Source organism: Ambystoma mexicanum, chromosome 3q (assembly GCF_040938575.1).
Source record: "Ambystoma mexicanum isolate Mex_15411 chromosome 3q, UKY_AmexF1_1, whole genome shotgun sequence".
In the NCBI taxonomy this organism is placed as follows: Eukaryota; Metazoa; Chordata; class Amphibia; order Caudata; family Ambystomatidae; genus Ambystoma; species Ambystoma mexicanum.
The window spans coordinates 1,070,684,746-1,070,703,074 of NC_090926.1; the positions used below are offsets into that span (position 1 = coordinate 1,070,684,746).

At 47.5% G+C, this 18,329-nt stretch overlaps 1 protein-coding gene across 1 annotated transcript in view; it reads left to right on the forward strand.

The window, feature by feature from the left end:
* Positions 1 to 18,329, forward strand: part of ASPSCR1 (ASPSCR1 tether for SLC2A4, UBX domain containing) — a 1,532,603-nt gene that overhangs the window by 1,273,477 nt on the left and 240,797 nt on the right. Inside the window, exon 14 of the mRNA XM_069655312.1 lies at positions 13,154 to 13,223. Coding sequence (XP_069511413.1) covers positions 13,154 to 13,223 — 70 coding nt within the window. The remainder of the gene's footprint in view (positions 1 to 13,153; positions 13,224 to 18,329) is intronic.

Here is an 18,329-nt window from a genome sequence, read left to right on the forward strand (position 1 = left end):
CTTGATACGAGCGAGATGACTCGCCGCCCCGGAACGTGCCCCTATTACTCACTGCACAATCCTCTGATGACTCGCACGTCACGACAAGATGAAAAAGAAAAAACACCTACAGATCACAGTAATTCTTCTACCAAAATACTACTCGCACAACTATGTCTGCTAATCTTGTATGAATGCCCCTGCACTGCTTTCTACACAATAATCCAATCAAACAAAGACACTCCGCCTGGAGCATAGGGGAAAGGTGACTTATCTGTAGATGAAGCAGCAAAGAAAGAGGAAGTGATGATGGCGGGAAGTGAGGCATAGACTGAGATAGCACCGGATTGGTGTGTGGGACATTTGGAAACTACCAGGACACAGGGGATTTATGGGTAGTGGTAGTCCCAGGTCTGGGTAGTTTCTGATTTGATTTTTGTTTTTCTGTTGAAGTTTTTGATGTTTTTTCCGATATGCTCGTCTCCGGTCTTGTCATAGAATCGAATGAATTGCATTCACCTACAGGTTCCTCATCTGAGCTATATCCCATCCAGCGTCAGCTGCTTGGAAAATATTTAGATGGGGGGCGTAGTGCGCTTCAGCATCGTCCCTCAGCCCCGTCATTCCTCAACCTCGCCACTCCCCGGCTCGCAGTACATATATCTAGTCACTATGCCACCACATCTCAGTTCCCCACCTTTGTCCCCCGTGTTCAGCAGCCACAGGGAAGAATCCAACAGAATTCAGCAATGACAAAGCAAAAAATCAGATTTTTTGTTTTTGGTTGAAGAACCGCCAATAATAATGTAAGGCTAACGGCAGACAGTACCACAACGTGTATCCTTGTTTTTTTAAACGAAGCGCATCACCAACCTTTTGTTGTCCCACAAAAGGGTCACTGAGAGTGAGGACCAATACATTTGCAAGGCGATGAGGAATCTGCTGGAGAAGAATCCATAGAAAGAACATTACTAGTGAGTAATTTTCCCTACAATGGATTCCCAAAGCAGTACAGCATTCGGATGCGGGATGAAAGTCTAAACCAGAAAGCTTTGCAACACTGCTCTCCCCAAACTGGGTGTCCGCCATACAGGCCGCTGCTTGGTAAATCTCCCTTATTAACACTCCCCTTTGCGGTGCAGAAGAGGTTGCAACCCCCTAGATGCAGAGCACTATCCAGCTGGAAATCATCGGTTTAGTCACTGCCAGTCCTTTCCACGACTGTGAGAAGGCAATGATCTGCGGATCATCTCCCCTGAAAATCAGCCGTCCTGGCCACATAAATCTCAATGGCCTCTTTAGTTCGAGTCTGTGCGGTCTTTCCTCTTCCTTGGAAGGTTGAGGTGGTGGATAAAACACTAGCATTTCAGTGCCCTGTGAGATGTGAAATTCCAAACCCCCCAAAGGCAAGAATGTTGGACAGACTTTCAGTGACACTTTTTCCCTGAACAGTAAGATGTAAGGTTAGTTCTTAGCGTCAGTCTTGGCCAACCTGATTCTTTAGTCTTTGGTACCACTTTTTTCATGTCTTTTCCCTGCACAGTTTGTGTTGCACTTAATTATTTTGGCCCACTCTGAGTTAGGTGCTGCCTTTGCAATGGCATCATGTTCCCATTCATTTAATGACCATTCTGGCAGAGCACTATAAGCAAATGGAACTTGCCTATATGCAAATTATTTGTGCAATAAACACCTAGGTACGAAGTTACTCCACACTTACAACAAACACTTCCACACCTCTCCATTCCTCTTTTTCTCAACCAGGGCCAGTGTCCAATCTCTGCAGTGTTTATTTTCTGCATGCTTTTCCGTCACTGGGATATGTTTTTTTAAAATTGAAACCCATAACGGCGTCATTCGCAACTGAGCTCCAGGTGAATAACCAACTACCCCAGTAAGCATGATTCTATACTTCGGGATCTGCAGGTAGTGCCTCAACTAGCATGCAGGGACATTTCTGCACCTTACAGTTGTATTGGTTATCAGCAACACCGCAAATGATCCCGTCCATCTTGCTGACAGGCAGTCCTTCCTCTGATATGTCTTGGACAAAGCCCCACCTCCAACATTGCTGCTGGGTCCTTTGGGAGCACCTCCTGAACCTATTGATAAAGACATTCCACAGGTTTGGTAAACACATTGGTCTTCCAGTGAGAATTTCATGTGGGACTAATCCTGTCACCTGATTAGCAATGCGTCACAGGCACAAAAAAATGACCACAGTACATCAGGCCACTTAAACCAGTCTCTGTGAAAATATTTTGCCCATTTTATTTTGTAGGAAACCATTTTGTTTCTCTACCACCCTGGCTGATTGTGGATGGTAAGGGCAAGGGAGCATCCGCTGAATGATGGTACTTTATATAACTCTTGCATCAATTTCCCTGTGATGTGTGTTCCTTGGTCACGATTAGTACTCACTGGCACACCAAAATGATGGAAAAAGGCACATATCAAAGCTTTCAATGGATTACTTTTTTCCCGCAGATTACTCATCTGGTAGATATTCCCTGCAGCTTTGCTGCTTTGAAACATATTCGACAGGGGAAGTAGTCAACCTTGACCCGGCTGTTGACCATCGATCCGTCATACTTGGCGTCTGGTTGTTGGCTCTGGACGGGACGTCAGGCGTCTTATAAGTACCACGTCACTACGCCCCAACCTCAGTTCCTTTTTTCCGCGCCCTAACATGCTGCTTGGGAACATAGAGCTTTGACTCTTTTTGACCTTTTCATGAGAAAACATATTTTTTTGCTAAATCCTCAATGCAAGATGACGGTTCCAGGGCTGTCGGGGTTCAAACAGTGTTCCGATTGTGGCACCAAGATGTCCCTCACCGACCCACGCGAGTTGTGTCTCTGGTTCCTCGGCACGGGTCACAATGTGTCAGTTGTGCACCAGAATGCAACCAAAATCCCGTCGTGATCAAGCTGCAAAACTCGCTCTGGGTCGACCACCCTCAAAATCTCTGGCACGGTCGACGGTTTGGTCTTCGGAGGCTGAAACTGAGGGGCATACCCCCGAGAAACACCGGCGGAAGAAGAAAAGATCCCACTCGAGGAGCCACTCTTCCTCGTCTTCATCCCAAAAAAGAAAAGTTGCCATCGCCAGGACACTGAGTCATCAACAGAACTGTGTAAGCCGTTGGCTGGGCTTACCACCCACCAGGAGTGGGAGGATTTCAAAACCTCGATGCTTGCAATGTTCAAGCAGCATGCTGCATTCGCGAGGCTCCAACCCTCACGCAACATGCTTTGGAGCCAAGCGCTCAGTGTACCTGACCCGTCTAGTGCCCCGGTACCGACTAGGTCGGCACGGATAAATCCTTCGATGCCGAAAGAAATGCATTGGAAGCTGCATAACCCCTGTGCATCCAAGGATGTAGACGCTACTGCTTCTTGATCTCGGTCGACACAGTCATCCACCATACCGCCACCGAAAGTCAAACCCTCGACGTCAACGTATTTACTCCTTAACCCCGGTCCGAATTCTTCAATACCATGACGGATATCTTCGGTGATCAGGACGCCGATGACCAAAATGTCGACCTGACGTTCTTGGGTTTAGGAGGCGTTGACTATTTCGACGACCAGAATAAGCTTCTACAGCTAGCTCAAGGCCTCCAAGACGCCAGTGGTCTGGACACTTCGCCTGACCTCGAGTTTCAGCAGTCCCAGCTCTATCTTCAAAATACATCTAAATACAGGGCTGTGGTAGAAAGGATAATGGACATCCTGGGATTGCACTTATCAGTGGCGCCTGTACAAGGTTATGACCTTACCAACATACTAGAACAAGGTCTTCCCACTGATCGGAATATGCCTCTGAACCCAGCCATTTCTGATCCTTTGGCAGCTCTATGGCAAAATCCATGTTCCAGTCCTCTTGTCAGCTCCACCATTTCCGGGAAATACAGGCCATATAGAGGAGATCCCTCGTACCTCTCCTCTAACCCTTCCCAGAGGGGCTTGTTATGCAGACTGCTACGGTCTCTCCTAGACCTGCATCATCTACAGAGAAGCAAAGAAGGCATTCACTTCAAGTAGCATGGTGTCAAGCTCTGAGGTCCACGTGGATTAGCATACCTCCGTCCCCAAGCACCAGTCAGAGAGGAGCAAGAAATACTCGCTGACCGGTTATTGGAGCCACAGGTGGGGGTAAACAGGAAACACCAGGTCCCAGGTGGCTGCAAAGAAAATACCAGGTTAGCTAGTGGCTACAAGGTATTCACAACAAGCATCAACAGGTATAAGGAAAAAGGCACCTACCCTTGGGATGACTGATGAATGCTTTGCACCTAACTTTCCCCCCGGGGTCAGGTGGGTGGTGCAGAAGGAAGGATGGGACCACGGGATCTGGGTGGAGAGGAGTGGGTCTGGATAGAAGGTAGGCAGTACTTGAAACAGTTCCAGGAGTCTTGAATAATACAGCTGGAGGTTTACCATGCACCAAGTCCAAAGGTTAATCCATAAGCAATCCAAGATTCAGTCCAAAGTCCAGGTAAATAAGGTAGGCAGTCCAGTAATAATCCAGGTGTCAAAACCAAGGACAATCCAGAAGAAAAAACAAGGTCCAAAATCCTAGAGGTCGAGAACCATGAAGTACAGAATGCAGGAGTCGCTAAACGCTGTATAACCAGCTGAGAAGCAATGCGTGAAAAGGCTAATCCCCTTTTATTGTAGTCTTCCTGGTTTGCTGGCCAACTGCGGACGATTTCCTGGTCATGTGATAATTCCCTTGATCACGTGACCACCTGGTTCATCTGGCGCCAGCTTCCTGGAGGCGTTCGATTATGTCACGTGACCCTCCTTCGTGACATGCAATGCCGAGCGGAGGACCGCAACCTGGAATGGCACCCCCTCCGCACCGGAAATCTCCAAGGCAAGCCCGAATGCAGGCGTGGAAAGCAGCGCCAGGGATGCCCCGGAGCACAGCGTCTTCCCAAAGGTTGAGCGGAGGCGGCCGCGGGAAGGGTCCGCATTTCGCTCTGCCGCCTGCACACCATGCGATCGTGATCGGGTGAGTACGAGGGCTTGACACATGGCCCTCAAAGCAACAAATGTGGCAAGCAGTTTTGCCAACTACTCCTTTTTTCTATGGACAGCGGTGGAAAATGTGGGTCAGTATGGTCCGGAAGGAGAAATGCACGAGGGCTTCCTACAGCTAGTGGAGAATGGGAAGGAGGTGGCCAAGCAGTCGCTACAAATGGGCCTGGACATCACTGACTGTGTGGGCCGATCTATGGCTTCAGCCATTACACTGAGCCGGCAGGCCTACTTGAAAACCTCTTGTTTTTCACCTAACGTCCAAGTCTGACCTTTGGACATGCCGTTCGAGGGTGATCCGCTTTGTGGCTGAAAAGAAGATGATTCCTTAGAAAAATTCAAGGAATCAAAAATTGCTTCCAAATCCTTCGGCCTAGCTACGCAGCCGGCCAAACCTGATTTTAGCTTCGCCTCTAGGGCACGGGGCTACAGGAGATATGCCCCTTTTGGCAGGAGAGCACAGCTCCCACCGGGCTAGGCAAGGGCAGAAGTATTTCTCGTGCTCCGGAAGGGGCAGAAGGGCTTCTAGAGGTCTGGAGGACGGTTGACTGAGCAGTTGCTCCAGTGGCAGGGAATTACTTCCGATGCCTGCGCTCTACAGCTCATTCAATGGGATTATTGTCTGCCATTTTTAAAAGAAACACCGAACAGACCGCCCCTGCCTCCAATACAACTGGAACAGGAGCTCCAGGAAGAGCAGATAGGCCCTGTTGCTGAAGGGTGTCGCAGAATAGGTACCTCCCGAACAGAGTGGATTGGGTTGGTATTCCCGGTATTTTCTAGTGCCAAAGAAAGGAGGAGGTTTCCGACCCATTCTGGACCTCAGGGCCTTGAAAAAGTTCTTCAGGAAAGACAAATTCAGGATGGTGACGTTGAGAGATTCTCCACGCTCTCGAACTTCATGATTGGGTGGTGTCCATAGACCTACAGGACGCCCATTTCCATGTGCCAATCCATCAAAAGCACAGCAAGTTCCTAAGGTTCACCATAGGAGATATGCACTATGAGTTCAAGGTGCTTCCCTTTAGTCTTACCTCCGCCCCAAAGGTCTTCACCAATCTCATGGCAGTAATTGCGGCTCACCTCAGGAGATCTGGAGTCCACGTATTTCCATATCTGGACGACTGGCTGATGCGAGAGAAGTCTGTAGTGCAGGTCTTGTCCCATCTGCAGGACACCTGCTTGTTGCTGCACAGGCCAGGCTTTTCCCTAAACTTAAAGTCGTCCCACATGACACCATTCCAACGACTCCAGTTCATCAGAGCAGTCCTAGATACCCGGGTGGGAAAGGCCTTCTCTCTTGAGGACAGAGTAGTCAGCTTGACACAGCGACTTCCTTCCTTTGCAATCTAGGCCTTATGGCTTCCTGCATTTTTCTAGTGCCAGCGGCCAGGTTGTGCAAGAGAGCCGTGCAATGGTTACTGAGGGATCAGTGGTCTCAGTACCTCAGAACTCTCTCGGATCTCCTCAGAGTGTCCACATAAGTTGTCAACGACCTGTCCTGGTGGGCAGACTGCGATAGTCTTTTGGTGGGGGGAACCCTTCTGGCCTCCTTGGCCTCAGACCCGAGTGGTCACTGTTTCGTCCTTGTTAGGCAGAAACCTGTGCAGTTGCCTCTGGGACCACTGCAAAAGATTTCAGACTATAGGTGTTTGGCAGTAAACCCACATGGTAGCAGTCTGTACCCCACAGATTCACTTGGTAGCTGTGGCTGAACAGTCAGACTTCCCTCAAGAAGAGTTAGGCAGTATACAGAGTATTCACAATAGGTCAAAAGAACATAGTAGAACAAGCAAACACTGACCAGAGCTTGGTGTAAAAGAGATATAATTATTTATTTTAAACCACATCTAATAAAACACACAGGCACTAATATTAAGCAGTTCAAAAACACGGTCACTAAAAGATATACACTCCCTTAAAAGAATATTAGACAAGTCTTAAGTAAAGCTCCACTTATTTTAGACAGCGGTGAGCGCTTAACGCAGATGGCACTCTAATAATTCGTTTTAAAAGGGAGAGAAAAGCAGGATATAAATTAGAACAGATCCCAACACTTTTGCAAGAACACAGCAAGAGAGGAAGGCAGAGTCAAACCGTGAAGTTAGAGTTCAGAAAGCCGGATCCACTTTAATACATCCTGGGATACGAGAAAAAGAAGGTAAACTGGTTGTGCCCACCAGTCAGGGGAAGAAGACTCTCCAGCAGGGAGATCTTCTCTGTTGTCGGGAAGTGGTGAGTCGGTTCCGCAGGGCTCCACCGGTGGTGTCGTCATAGCAGGTCCGCTCAGCTTCTCCCTCGTCGGATTCTCAGGTCCTGTGGCGACTTCTGAAGTTCCAGTCCCCAAAGCCCTGCTTTTATGCAGCACACCCCCATTCACTCAGCCTAGCTGTCAATCAAACATGCTAAATGGTGAGCCGGCCCGCTCACCACTTGGGCCAATCACACAAGAGTGCGACTTGAGTTACCAAGGTAACTCAGTCCAGGGTGCCTAAACCCCCTCCCATACCCCCTGTGGTACCCAGACAGAGTGGCACCACTTTTGGAGGCTTCTGTGGAGAAGCCCGCCAAAAGTGGAACAAAGGGCTTGACTTGGGTTGGAGTCACAGAAGAGAACACAAACGCCATTTTAGAATCGAGTCCTGGCAAAAAATACCATCCGGCGAATTAATATTAAATAAATAAACCTACGGTATGTTCGAGGCTATGAGAATTAAATAATTAAGGTTGGTAGCCTCGAACAATGGGGAAAATCCCATAGGGATATATTCGCAGTCGAATATAAAAAGTAGTATCCACTGCCACCAGCCAAAACTCAATCAGGGGGGACGGAGACGTGCCCCATTGACTAACAGACCCCGGGGCAATCGAATTGCCCCGACCAGTACGTCCACAATGTGATGGTTTGTACTGGTTTCTGTTCATAATTTGGGACTAGTAAAGCCAATAGTGACTTTACATGCCCTGGGAGACAGTAGTCAGTCTCAGGATATGGAGTCTATGGTGGGGTGTCACTATAACACCCCTGTGTCACTGCACGGAGGGTGCTGTGTAACACACATAGTAAAAACACATGAGACTCTATGGAGTAAAGGACCCCATAGCCCATAAAACACATTAACAGTCAAAGGAACACCATACATCATGTCCAAGAGTGGGAGAAAAAGAGTTCACTCTTGGCAGGAGAAAAAAAACAAACTCCAGAAATCCAGCAAAGCTGCTGGGGGACTCACTAGGTTAGGAAATTCAGCCCAAAAAGAGAATTTTCCCTAACAGTCCTTGATGGGTTGGGGCCTTCACTGCGAGGATGTGCAGATGAGTGGGTTCTGGTCAGTGACGGAAGCCAGGTGGCACATCAACAGCTGGAATTATGAGCTATCAGGCTAGCCCTGAAAGCATTCGCCCATTCTCTGCAGGGAAAGCATGTCCTCGTTCTGACAGACAAGTGGCGATGCACTATCTCAACGAGCAAGGTGGTGTGCACTCCTGACACCTCTGCACAGAGGCGATGATGCTTTGGTTCTGGTTGCTGGAGACCGGGATCTCGGCAGTTCATCTGGCGGGCACATAGAACAACTTGGCGGATGCTTCGAGTAGGCAGAGCACAGTCCCACACAAGTGTGAAGTGTGCCAGGAAGTCCTAGAGGAGGTCTTCACTCTCTGGGGTACCCCAGCAGTGGATCTGTTTGCAACATAGTCCAACAGGAAATGCAAACTGTTCTGCTCAATGGAAGTTCCAGCAAACATTGCATTGGGGGATGCGTTTCTGGTGGATTGGACCTTCCCGCTCCTCTACGCGTTCACTACGATTCCCGTCATTCCATGGGTTCTCCAGAGGATGAAGAGGTTTCGAACAACCATAATCTTGATCGCCGCGGACTGGGCGAGGCGAACGTGGTACTCTGACCTCATGGAGATGTCCTTCTGTCCACCTCAACGGTTGCCTCGGCGTCCGGATCTCATAACCCAGTCAGAAGGCCGGATATTCCATCTGACCCCGGAATGAGATATCATGACTGGGACCTCTCAGAGGAAGTACTCGAGGTGTTGCTGGCTGCATGCAGATCATCTACAAGATCTTTGTACGCGTGCGTATGGACAAGATTTGAGGCATGGTGCAGGGAATGTAAGATTGACCCCATCTCTTACCCCACCACTATAGTGATGGAGTTCCTTCTGTTACTGGCCTCAGTAGGCCTTCAGGTCACCACAGTCAAAGGATATTTGGCAGCTTTGTCTGTGTTCAAGAGATCCCTGTATCAAGGTTTGTTTTTTACGATGCAGGTAATGGCACAATTCCTGAAATGTCTTGTAAATACATTTCTGCTAACTCCCTTCGTTGTCCCAGATTGGGATCTTAATCTGGTTCTTACATTTCTGATGGTGGCTCCTTTTGAGCCTATGCACTCTTGTTCCTTGCGGCTTCTCTCATTGAAAACAGCCTTCTTGGTGGCTATTACATCCGCTAGACAGGTGAGTGAACTACAGGTCTTATGCTGTAAGCCACTCTTCCTGCGTTTTTTTTCCGGGAGAAAGTCTCACTCAAGATGAGGCCTGACTTCCTCCGAAGCTTGTATCGGAATTTCATTTGTCACAGTCCATTGACCTTCCAGTCTTCTATCCTCCTCCTAATCCTTATAAATAGGAGGAACAGTTACATCGTCTAGACCCTAAGACAGTATTGAGTTACTATATCGCCAGGACAGCTGATTTCAGAAGAGTTGAGCAGCTCTTTGTGGCTTTTTCCTTAGCCCATAAGGGTCTGCCCATAACGAAGCAGACTTTATCCCGTTGGGGATTTCTCTGCATAGATGAATGTTACCAGGCCGCTGGCAAGGAATTACCAGCAGCCATCAGGGCCAATCCCACAAGGGGAGTGGGGGGTCTCCGTATCCACCGTGTTGCAGAGGGGGGGTCTCTGACCTCTCGTGCTGTGACATGGTCATCTTTGCATACCTTTGCAAAGCACTATAACCTGGATGTGGCTCGTACCTCTGATGCGTGTTTTGGCAGTGCAGTGCTGCAAAAATGTTTGATCTAACTTTCTTTCCGCTTCCTTCATTACTGCTTTGGGAGTCAATCAGATGAGGAATCTGCGGGAGAAAAGCTATAGATTCCTCATCTCCACTCCCATCCATCCCCGCTCAGAAGGTCGATGGTTGGTGCGCATATTTCTATTTCACGTTGGCTTGGTGATGGTCCACTGTGTCTGTTTTCTTTCTTCCTGCAATAGTCTTAAAACAAAGATTTTTTCTAACGCTACTGGTAGTGTGCTTTTTCAATTGTTTCTTCTTCAGAGGTCAGTCATTACTTTCTTTTTAAAGGGCTCATTAGCCCGTTTGTTCTCTCTGTTTTCCTATGCAGTGTGTGGAAAAAAGTGGGAACTGAGGTTGGGGCGTAGTGATGTGGTACTTGTATGATGCCTTGCGTCCTGTCCGGAGCCGACAATAAGACGCCGGGCAAGATGGATCGATGGTCGAAGGGCAGGTTGAGGTCCACTAAGCCCTCTGCAACTGCACCACTTTCACTCCTTAAGAGTATATGATCCTGGCTCACCCATTTATTTTATTTATTTATTTATTTATTTGTAACGCGCCGTAGCTCGCAAGCATCAGGGCGCGAAAAAGACACGAGGACGAAGATTAACAGAACGACACAAAAGAAAGTAAAGAGAGGGGGGCAGAAAGATGGCAACATGATTCGGTGTAGAAATTGCCTAGTTATTTGAAGAGAAAGGTCTTCAGATGCCTCCTAAAGAGTTGGGTGTTGCTTTCCAGTCTAAGGCTGCAAGGCAGTTTGTTCCAGTGGGAAGTTTCCAAACTCGGAAAAGCTCGACCGAGACCAGTGGCTTTGCCTGGAAGGTTAGGATTGATCAGTCCTTGCTTGGCGGATCTCAAGCTACGACTTGGCTCATACCACCTGAACTTTTTCTTAAGGTATGCTGGTGTCGTGCCGTAGAGACATCGATGGGTTAGGGTTAGTGATTTAAACAGGATCCGTTCCTTCACTGCCAACCAATGGAGATCATTTCTGTCCTTGGTGATGTGTTCTCGCTTAGATTTGTTAGTGATGGACCTAACAGCATTATTCTGAATAATCTGGCATTGTTTCCATTGGAGCCTTCCTAGAGGTGCATCCTAAGCTCCACATTATAATAGATAGTGATTTTACTTTTGTGTAATATATGCTAGGGAATTAGTGATTTTCTCTACCTCATCCCACCAAAATTCAGGGTTGAATCTCTGGCAGTAGAGATCAGGTTTCTGAGTATATTTTATGTTAATTTCTAAATGTAGCTTCAAGAGAGATAGCAGATTCTCTTCCTAAGGTTCACGATTGTCAGACCCCATTAATTTCATTTGTTTCTTCTCTAACTCCAACAATAATTTGTCTCTCTGTTTCTTCACTTGAAAGCTGTTATTTGCCCTCTGAGTAATGCCTCCTTGGTGTCTTGTAACATGCCAACAAAAGTTACAGGTACTGCCAGGAAGCACTGTGCCTAGCACTGTTTATTACCAGCAACCTGTCCACTTGAAAGGAGGTGAACTAGGTCCTGTGAGCAGGAGCACAGAATGTCGCAGGTCATTGAGTTGGAAAAGAGTTTTGAATCCCAATGGTGTTGCTAGCTTCACCACTCTACGGATGCTGTGCAGTATATACCACAAGGGTAAATAGAAAATGGGGAAAATATAACTCTGAACAAGCTTTAGAATTGTTGAAAAAATGTCAGAACTATCTGGATTTTCGTGAAGTATAGGCTTGCTAACTGAGAGCTAAGATTTAGATCCCAGAGCAGACTTCATGATCTAACCACTTATGCTTTTTAGGAACAACCTCCAAGGGAGAAAAGTTGATCATTGGCCAACTTCCCTGATGGAACGCAGATATGAGGTGCATAACTGTATTCTGACAAGTGGCTTGCATGCTCCCTCAGTGCCACATCTTTTAATTGGCTATTTAGCTTACGTTCCTAGACTGACAATAATTGAAATTATTGTCCAATCGCTCAAGGGTCAGTGTTGACCCATTAAACTTTGTTTGGACGGATGGTTTGTCAGTTGGATCTGATAATGGTGTGTGTGAGTGGACAGGGACATGCTGAAGCAACTTTTCATTAGAGAGGCAGGCGCATAGAAAAACTTTGACTTAAACATTGTAAATCCTTGATGTGGATTAAGACTCTATTTCTACATAATTGACTTTGCATCTATGGGGTTCAGCCCTCATTTATTACACCATGCAATAATTTAGAGATGTAACTATTTCAGTTTGAGTTACTAGAAATTGACAAATGGGACTTGGTTTTTGAAAATGTTACTAATGGTGGTTCCTTTGGAAACTGGGAAGATCCTGTTATAAATACACCTTATTGCCTCTGCCTCCATGGTTGAGGAAACCACACTGTTCACTCAGGGACTTAGTTGCAGGTATCGTCGCTGACTTGGTGGTGTACCTAACCCTTGCACAGGGTAATGAAGACACATTAAACCAGATATGCAATTGACAGTGTGATGTCACCTTGGTATTAATGAGTTCAAATGCCCTTTGTGAAATGTCCCTTCATAACTCCTTAATAGCAGATCATGAACAGGGTCGGTTTTCAGTGAGTTGGAATTACCTGTTATGCATTTTCCACAATGAACAAGTGCTATATTCGCTTTGCATGTTTTAGTCCAAGCATTCCTTGCCTGGCGCTAATAACATTTGTTCAGAAAATATTCCATGAGTGTGCAGATGTGTGTAAAAGCTTTCCTGACATTTGCTATTTTCCCCATTAAGCTCCTCTCTATCAAGTAAACCTCGTTGCAATGTAGGTTAATCAGCTCTCACACCCTCATGCTGGCAGGCCTTTGGTAATGACCTGCTTCAGCTTCCTTTAACAATAATGTCACAAACCTCCAATTTGAATACCTTTTATTGTACTTGGAGTATTCTGCTGTGATGGGAAAGTCCAAAGAGCTGTTTTATCAAGTTTGGCCAGAGCTACTTGCACACACAACTCGGGTCCCTTTCAGACACCCCTGAAGGGGGATGATCATTTCTTCCAAAACTTGTTTGCATTAAATGTTGCATCTTTTTCGCTGTGCATTTCAAACAACGTATTTTCTTTTGTCTTCTCTGTAATGCAGATCACCATCTCAGACAGCAACTATTAGATACCATTGTGCCTCCCAGCCTTGCAGACCTGTTAGTAGCCAGGTAAGTATTTTGCCAACACATTGAATGAGGTGGATGCAATCTTTTGTTCACACGGAATGGAACAAAATGGGTTCAATCTGGCATAAATGAGTGTTCATGCAGATTCTCTTCAGAGGTTTGGGTGGAGTCACTCTCTGGGTGTGTGGGCAAAATGTCTATCTGGGACGAGTGGGTTGGATATAAAGTTGCTGGAACTAACTGGGATTTTTTGAATGAATAATGTAAAACGTTGATGCAGGGTGAATATCTAACTTCAATGGTGGACGGGATGGAGAGTGGATGGGTAGAGCATTTGAGAACTGTCTGATAGTGGAATTGGATGAAGGATCCATACAAGAACACTGGTGGTTAAGTTGGTTGGTTGACGATCTGAGGTTCAGTGGGGCATCGAGTCTTGCAAGGTGTTTGTATGACATTAAAGAACTGATGTGGGCTGGATGGAGAGATAGCTGATGCTTAAGCCTCTGTAAAGGATGAGTGAATAGCAATAGTTATTTCTCAAAGTGCTGTGTTTTATACCTAGAGTAATTTGGTTAAGAGAATGCCACGTGGAACTGCCCATCGATGCTCCATAAATGCAAATGGCACTTCTCCTCTCCCTCTCCCCTGCGGCACTTACACGATCTGAATGACACAATGCTTAGTAAGATTGTTTGTTTTGTCCTCCCTTTGGCTTCCCTGCCTTGTCTTGTCACGCTTATAAACACTTGTGTACAGGTGTGTTATAATTGACTCATATCATAACAGTTTTGGAGTTTTGCAGATCTGACAGCTATCTCATCAGGAGGTGATTGTGTGAGATGTGGTTCAAAATATATTCTAACAGCTGAGAGATCAAGACCTTGACGTCCAGAAAACATATTTAAAGAATGTATTCACTAAAAACTATAAAAAGGCCACAAGCAATTCAAAATGCTCCATTACTTAAAGGGTTGGGGTCTAATTCTAAGGAAAGATGTATGTAGATGGAGTAGCAAAACAAAGGAGTTGATGGCTGGAAGGTTTAGAATTAATCTTAACCTCTGGCATCGCTCTGGGCAACCCTCCAGACGGTTGTTCTTCGCCTGCCAAGCCATTACAAAAGGGGAAAGACCATATGCAAATCAGGTTTGGTCTCACCCCCAATGGGTAGTCCAGCCCGAACTGCTAGGTCACATCCCTTCTGTACGAGACCTGTAGATGGAGTGACACATCTTGCATCTAATATGTAGGTTTATATCTGTGTTCACAGTACCTCGCGAGGATTCTTGTTTAAACTGGGCATTTTCTCTCATTTCTTTATTATTCTGGCTAGCCTTTAACAATCAAGGTTCTTTTCTATGTAATTCTTTTAGAATAGATATTTTATTGTCCTTAGGATTATTTTCGTTAGAAATTACTCTTGTTGCATGGATTACCCTGTGATATTTCTGGTGACCCAATTTCAAAGGGAAAATAATCTGGTTTTGAATCAAATGATAGTTACTCCCCTACCTCCTTTTTCAGTTTCTGAGTGGCAGTGTCTCAAAAATATAGCTTCTATTTAGTATAAAGGCCTCCAGGTACTCTGCTTAAGCACTGATTTATACCACTGGATATTGCATTTCTTTTCCCTTTTATTTTAGCTCCCAATTCTTCTCTTGTATCCTATGTGGGATTTATGTCTAAACACATTAATGTTTTGCCTTAGCGTTACAAAGAACATGCCTGGACCATGGTGTGCTTCATGTTTATCCTCTGACAAACTGGCCTGCCGCCTGCTACAAAGGCAATACCGGCTCTCCGTCCTCACCAAGAAGAGAGCTCATATCCAAGCCCGCATCTCGGCATCAAACAACTCGGCTGAACTCTTTAAAATCTGCAAAGATCTGGCCAATCCCGTAGCAGTCTCTACCTCTCCTGTCCCCTCCCAGGCCCTCTGTACGGCGCTGGCTTCTCACTTCATTTCTAAAACTCTCCTCCTATCGCCTCCCTCCCCCTACCACCTGCTCCTCCTCTGGCCCTTCTGCAGCCACCCCCCTCCCTCCCTCTCTGCCTTTCCCCTTTTCTCCGCAGACGATGTTTCTAGACAAGTCCGATCTATGAAAGTCTCGTCGAAACAGGTTCACCCCTGTTCATCTAAATCCATCAAGGACCACTTCGACTCCCTGGCTCCTGCCCTGGCTGATTTCTGTAATCACTCCTTCGCCACGGGAATCTTCCCATCCCCTCTGAAGCACTCCCTTGTGCACCCTCTTCTTAAGAAGCCCTCTGCCGACCCCTCTTGCCCGGCTATTTACCGCCCAATCGCCATCACTCCCTTCCTGGGCAAGCTCCTGGAGAAACTGGCCATCTCCCAGCTTAATCTCCACACTGAATCTGTTGGTTGCCTCCATGACCACCAGTCTGGCTTCAGAGCCGCCAGAAGCATGGAAACTGCTCTCCTGAACATCCGTGAAGACCTGCTCTCCAACCTCGACTCCAACAACCCTTGCGTCCTCATCTTGCTTGATCTCTTTTCTGCCTTTGACACTGTCAACCATGCCATCCTGCTCAACCGCCTCTGTGACAACCTGGGTATCACTGGTCAGGCTCTGGCATGGCTGACTTCCTTCCTTCCTCTCTGATCGACCCTCCCAGGTCCAACTTGGGTCCTTCCTCTCTGATATCTTTTTCTCTACCTGTGGTGTCCCCCAGGGATCTAACCTCTCTCCCTGGCTGTTCTACCAATACTTGGCACTCCTTGCCCACTGCATCGCCACTCTCTGCCCCAATTTTCAGTCCTATGTGGATGATACCCAGCTCATTTTCAGGCTACCCTCGGCCTCCTCCTCTCCTTCCCTCATCTGTGACTGTCTGTCTGCTATCCAGGTGTGGTGTGCAGCCAATGACCTCTGCCTTAATGCCAGTAAGACTGAGATCCTACTCATCGGCACACCCACTCCCTCCTTCCCTGCAGCTCTCTTGCCTGCCTCTCTTGGCCCTCTTCCTGCTCCCAGCCGCAAGGCAAAAAACCTTGGGGTCATCTTCGACTCCACACTCTCCTTCTGTCGTCACATCTCTGACATCTCTAAGAAGTCCTACTACCATCTGCACCTCCTCAGAGGTATTCTTCCTTTCCAGCCTCTATCTAAATCTGCCTGCCTCTACTCTCCGCCCTCTGCAACTTATCCAGAACAGGACTGCGAGACCTGCGAGACTTGTCCTTGGTCTCAAGCCCAGGGATCGTATCTCTCCAGGACTGAAATCTCTGCACTGGCTCCCAGTGGCTGCAAGAATTAAATTCAAAACCCTCTGCATTGTCCACAAGGCCTTCTGGGGGCTGGGGCCGAAATACCTTCAACTCTCTCTTCCTAAATATCTTCCTTCCTGAGCTCTTCGCTCATCCGCCTCCAACTCCCTCAGGGTCAGTCGCTTCTCCAAGCAACGAGTTGGTGGTAGATCTCTCTCTTCGGCAGGGGCCTCCCTCTGGAACAGCCTTCCTGCCTCCCTGAAACTTGAGGAGAACCATGTACAGTTTCGGAAGCACCTCAAAACCTTCCTCTTTGCGTCTGCTTTCTCTCTTCCTCTCCCCTGCTGATTCCTGGCTGAAACTGCCCTGGTAACATGGCCTCCCTCTCTGCTCACAGGCCCTGCCCTGCCAGTTGCTCAACTGCAATACCTCCCTGGCAACCCCGCACTTGGAGACTGTTGCTGTATCCCGACAGTCCCCCTACCTGCACTTAGGTCTGCACTTACCTTGCACTTGCCACTAGCTGGACGTTTATTTATTCTTATCCTTCTATCCCATGTACTGCACTTTCCCCTCACCCTCCCACTTTCCCTTTTCTCCCTTCCCATGCACTTGCGCGATCTGAATGACACCTGGCCTAGTAGGATCGTTATCTGTCTTCCCCTGTTCCCCCTCCCTTGCCTCGTCGCGCCTTGAAACCCTTGTGTATAGGTGTGTTATAAATGCCATATCATATCATATCATATCATATATCATATCATGGCCTCTTAACTTGTGTCATGTGTGACAAATCCAGGGAATTCGTCCCTTCGCCTCAAGGGAGAGCCACCCCCTTCGAGCCTATGTAGCTGAGCCTTCTGCACATAACACTCCCTAGGGGTTTTGGCAAGTGGGATCTCACTGGGGGTGACCTACCCCACCTTAGGCGACAAGGCCACCCTAGTGAGTAAATCTATAACATCTCCCTTAAGACAAATGTCCCATGGGATTGTTGCACACATGGGAACTGATAAAATGATGACTGAACGTTTAAATGTGTTTGGCTTGGCCGCTAACACCTCCTTGAAACGGGTATGCCAGGACCAATGGAATGGTGTCTCTGATTGCAGGGAGAGGCAAATAAAGGGACAATGCCCTTACCTGGTGCCGATGAGCCAAGGCCAAAATAGTTGACTGCTGGGAATGGGCCAGTCAGAGAGAGGCTGTGCAGAGTGGAACCTGCCACTGTACCACAGAGCCGATGCAGCCTGAAGGCAGGACCACAACAATACGTTCTGGGGGGAGAGCCCCTGAAACACTGCAGAGCCCAGGAGCATTGGAAGCCCAAAGCTCTCAGGTCTCTGGAGGAGCGAGACCAAGCCGCGACCAACACAGAAGACAGGCGTGCCCAAATCACAGCACCTCAAGGAAGGAGAAGAGAATCAAAGATCTGCTAAGCATAGTTCCTCTGCCGAAGGAGCAACTGCCTCCCCTAAAGCCACCACAGAAAAGCAGGTATGCGGTTCTAGGCAAGGAGAAGGGGGAGGGCGGTTAAGCTTTGAGGTGCTCCAACAGAGAGGCGAAAGGCTAAGCAAGTGGATCCCGCAACCCAGCAGCCTGTTGGGCCAATAGAAAAGCAGAGACTCATACATATCCCTTAAATAAGCAGTGACTCATAAATATAAGGAGAAAGATAAACCCTTATCCAAAAGGGGACTCCTAAAAACCAAAAAATTTGCGAGCTACACAAAGGTGGTCAACTGAAAGCTAATACCATAGGAGGGGTTATCAGAAGCGAGAAAGAAACCGAAGTACCCGGCAGGGTTGTAGTTGAGAGAGGATTCCTAAAGAGGGGGCATCCCAGACGAGAGGCAAGTGTCCAGTCCGGCCTACAAACCAAAGCCACCCACAGAGGTTAGAGAATCACAACCACTTAG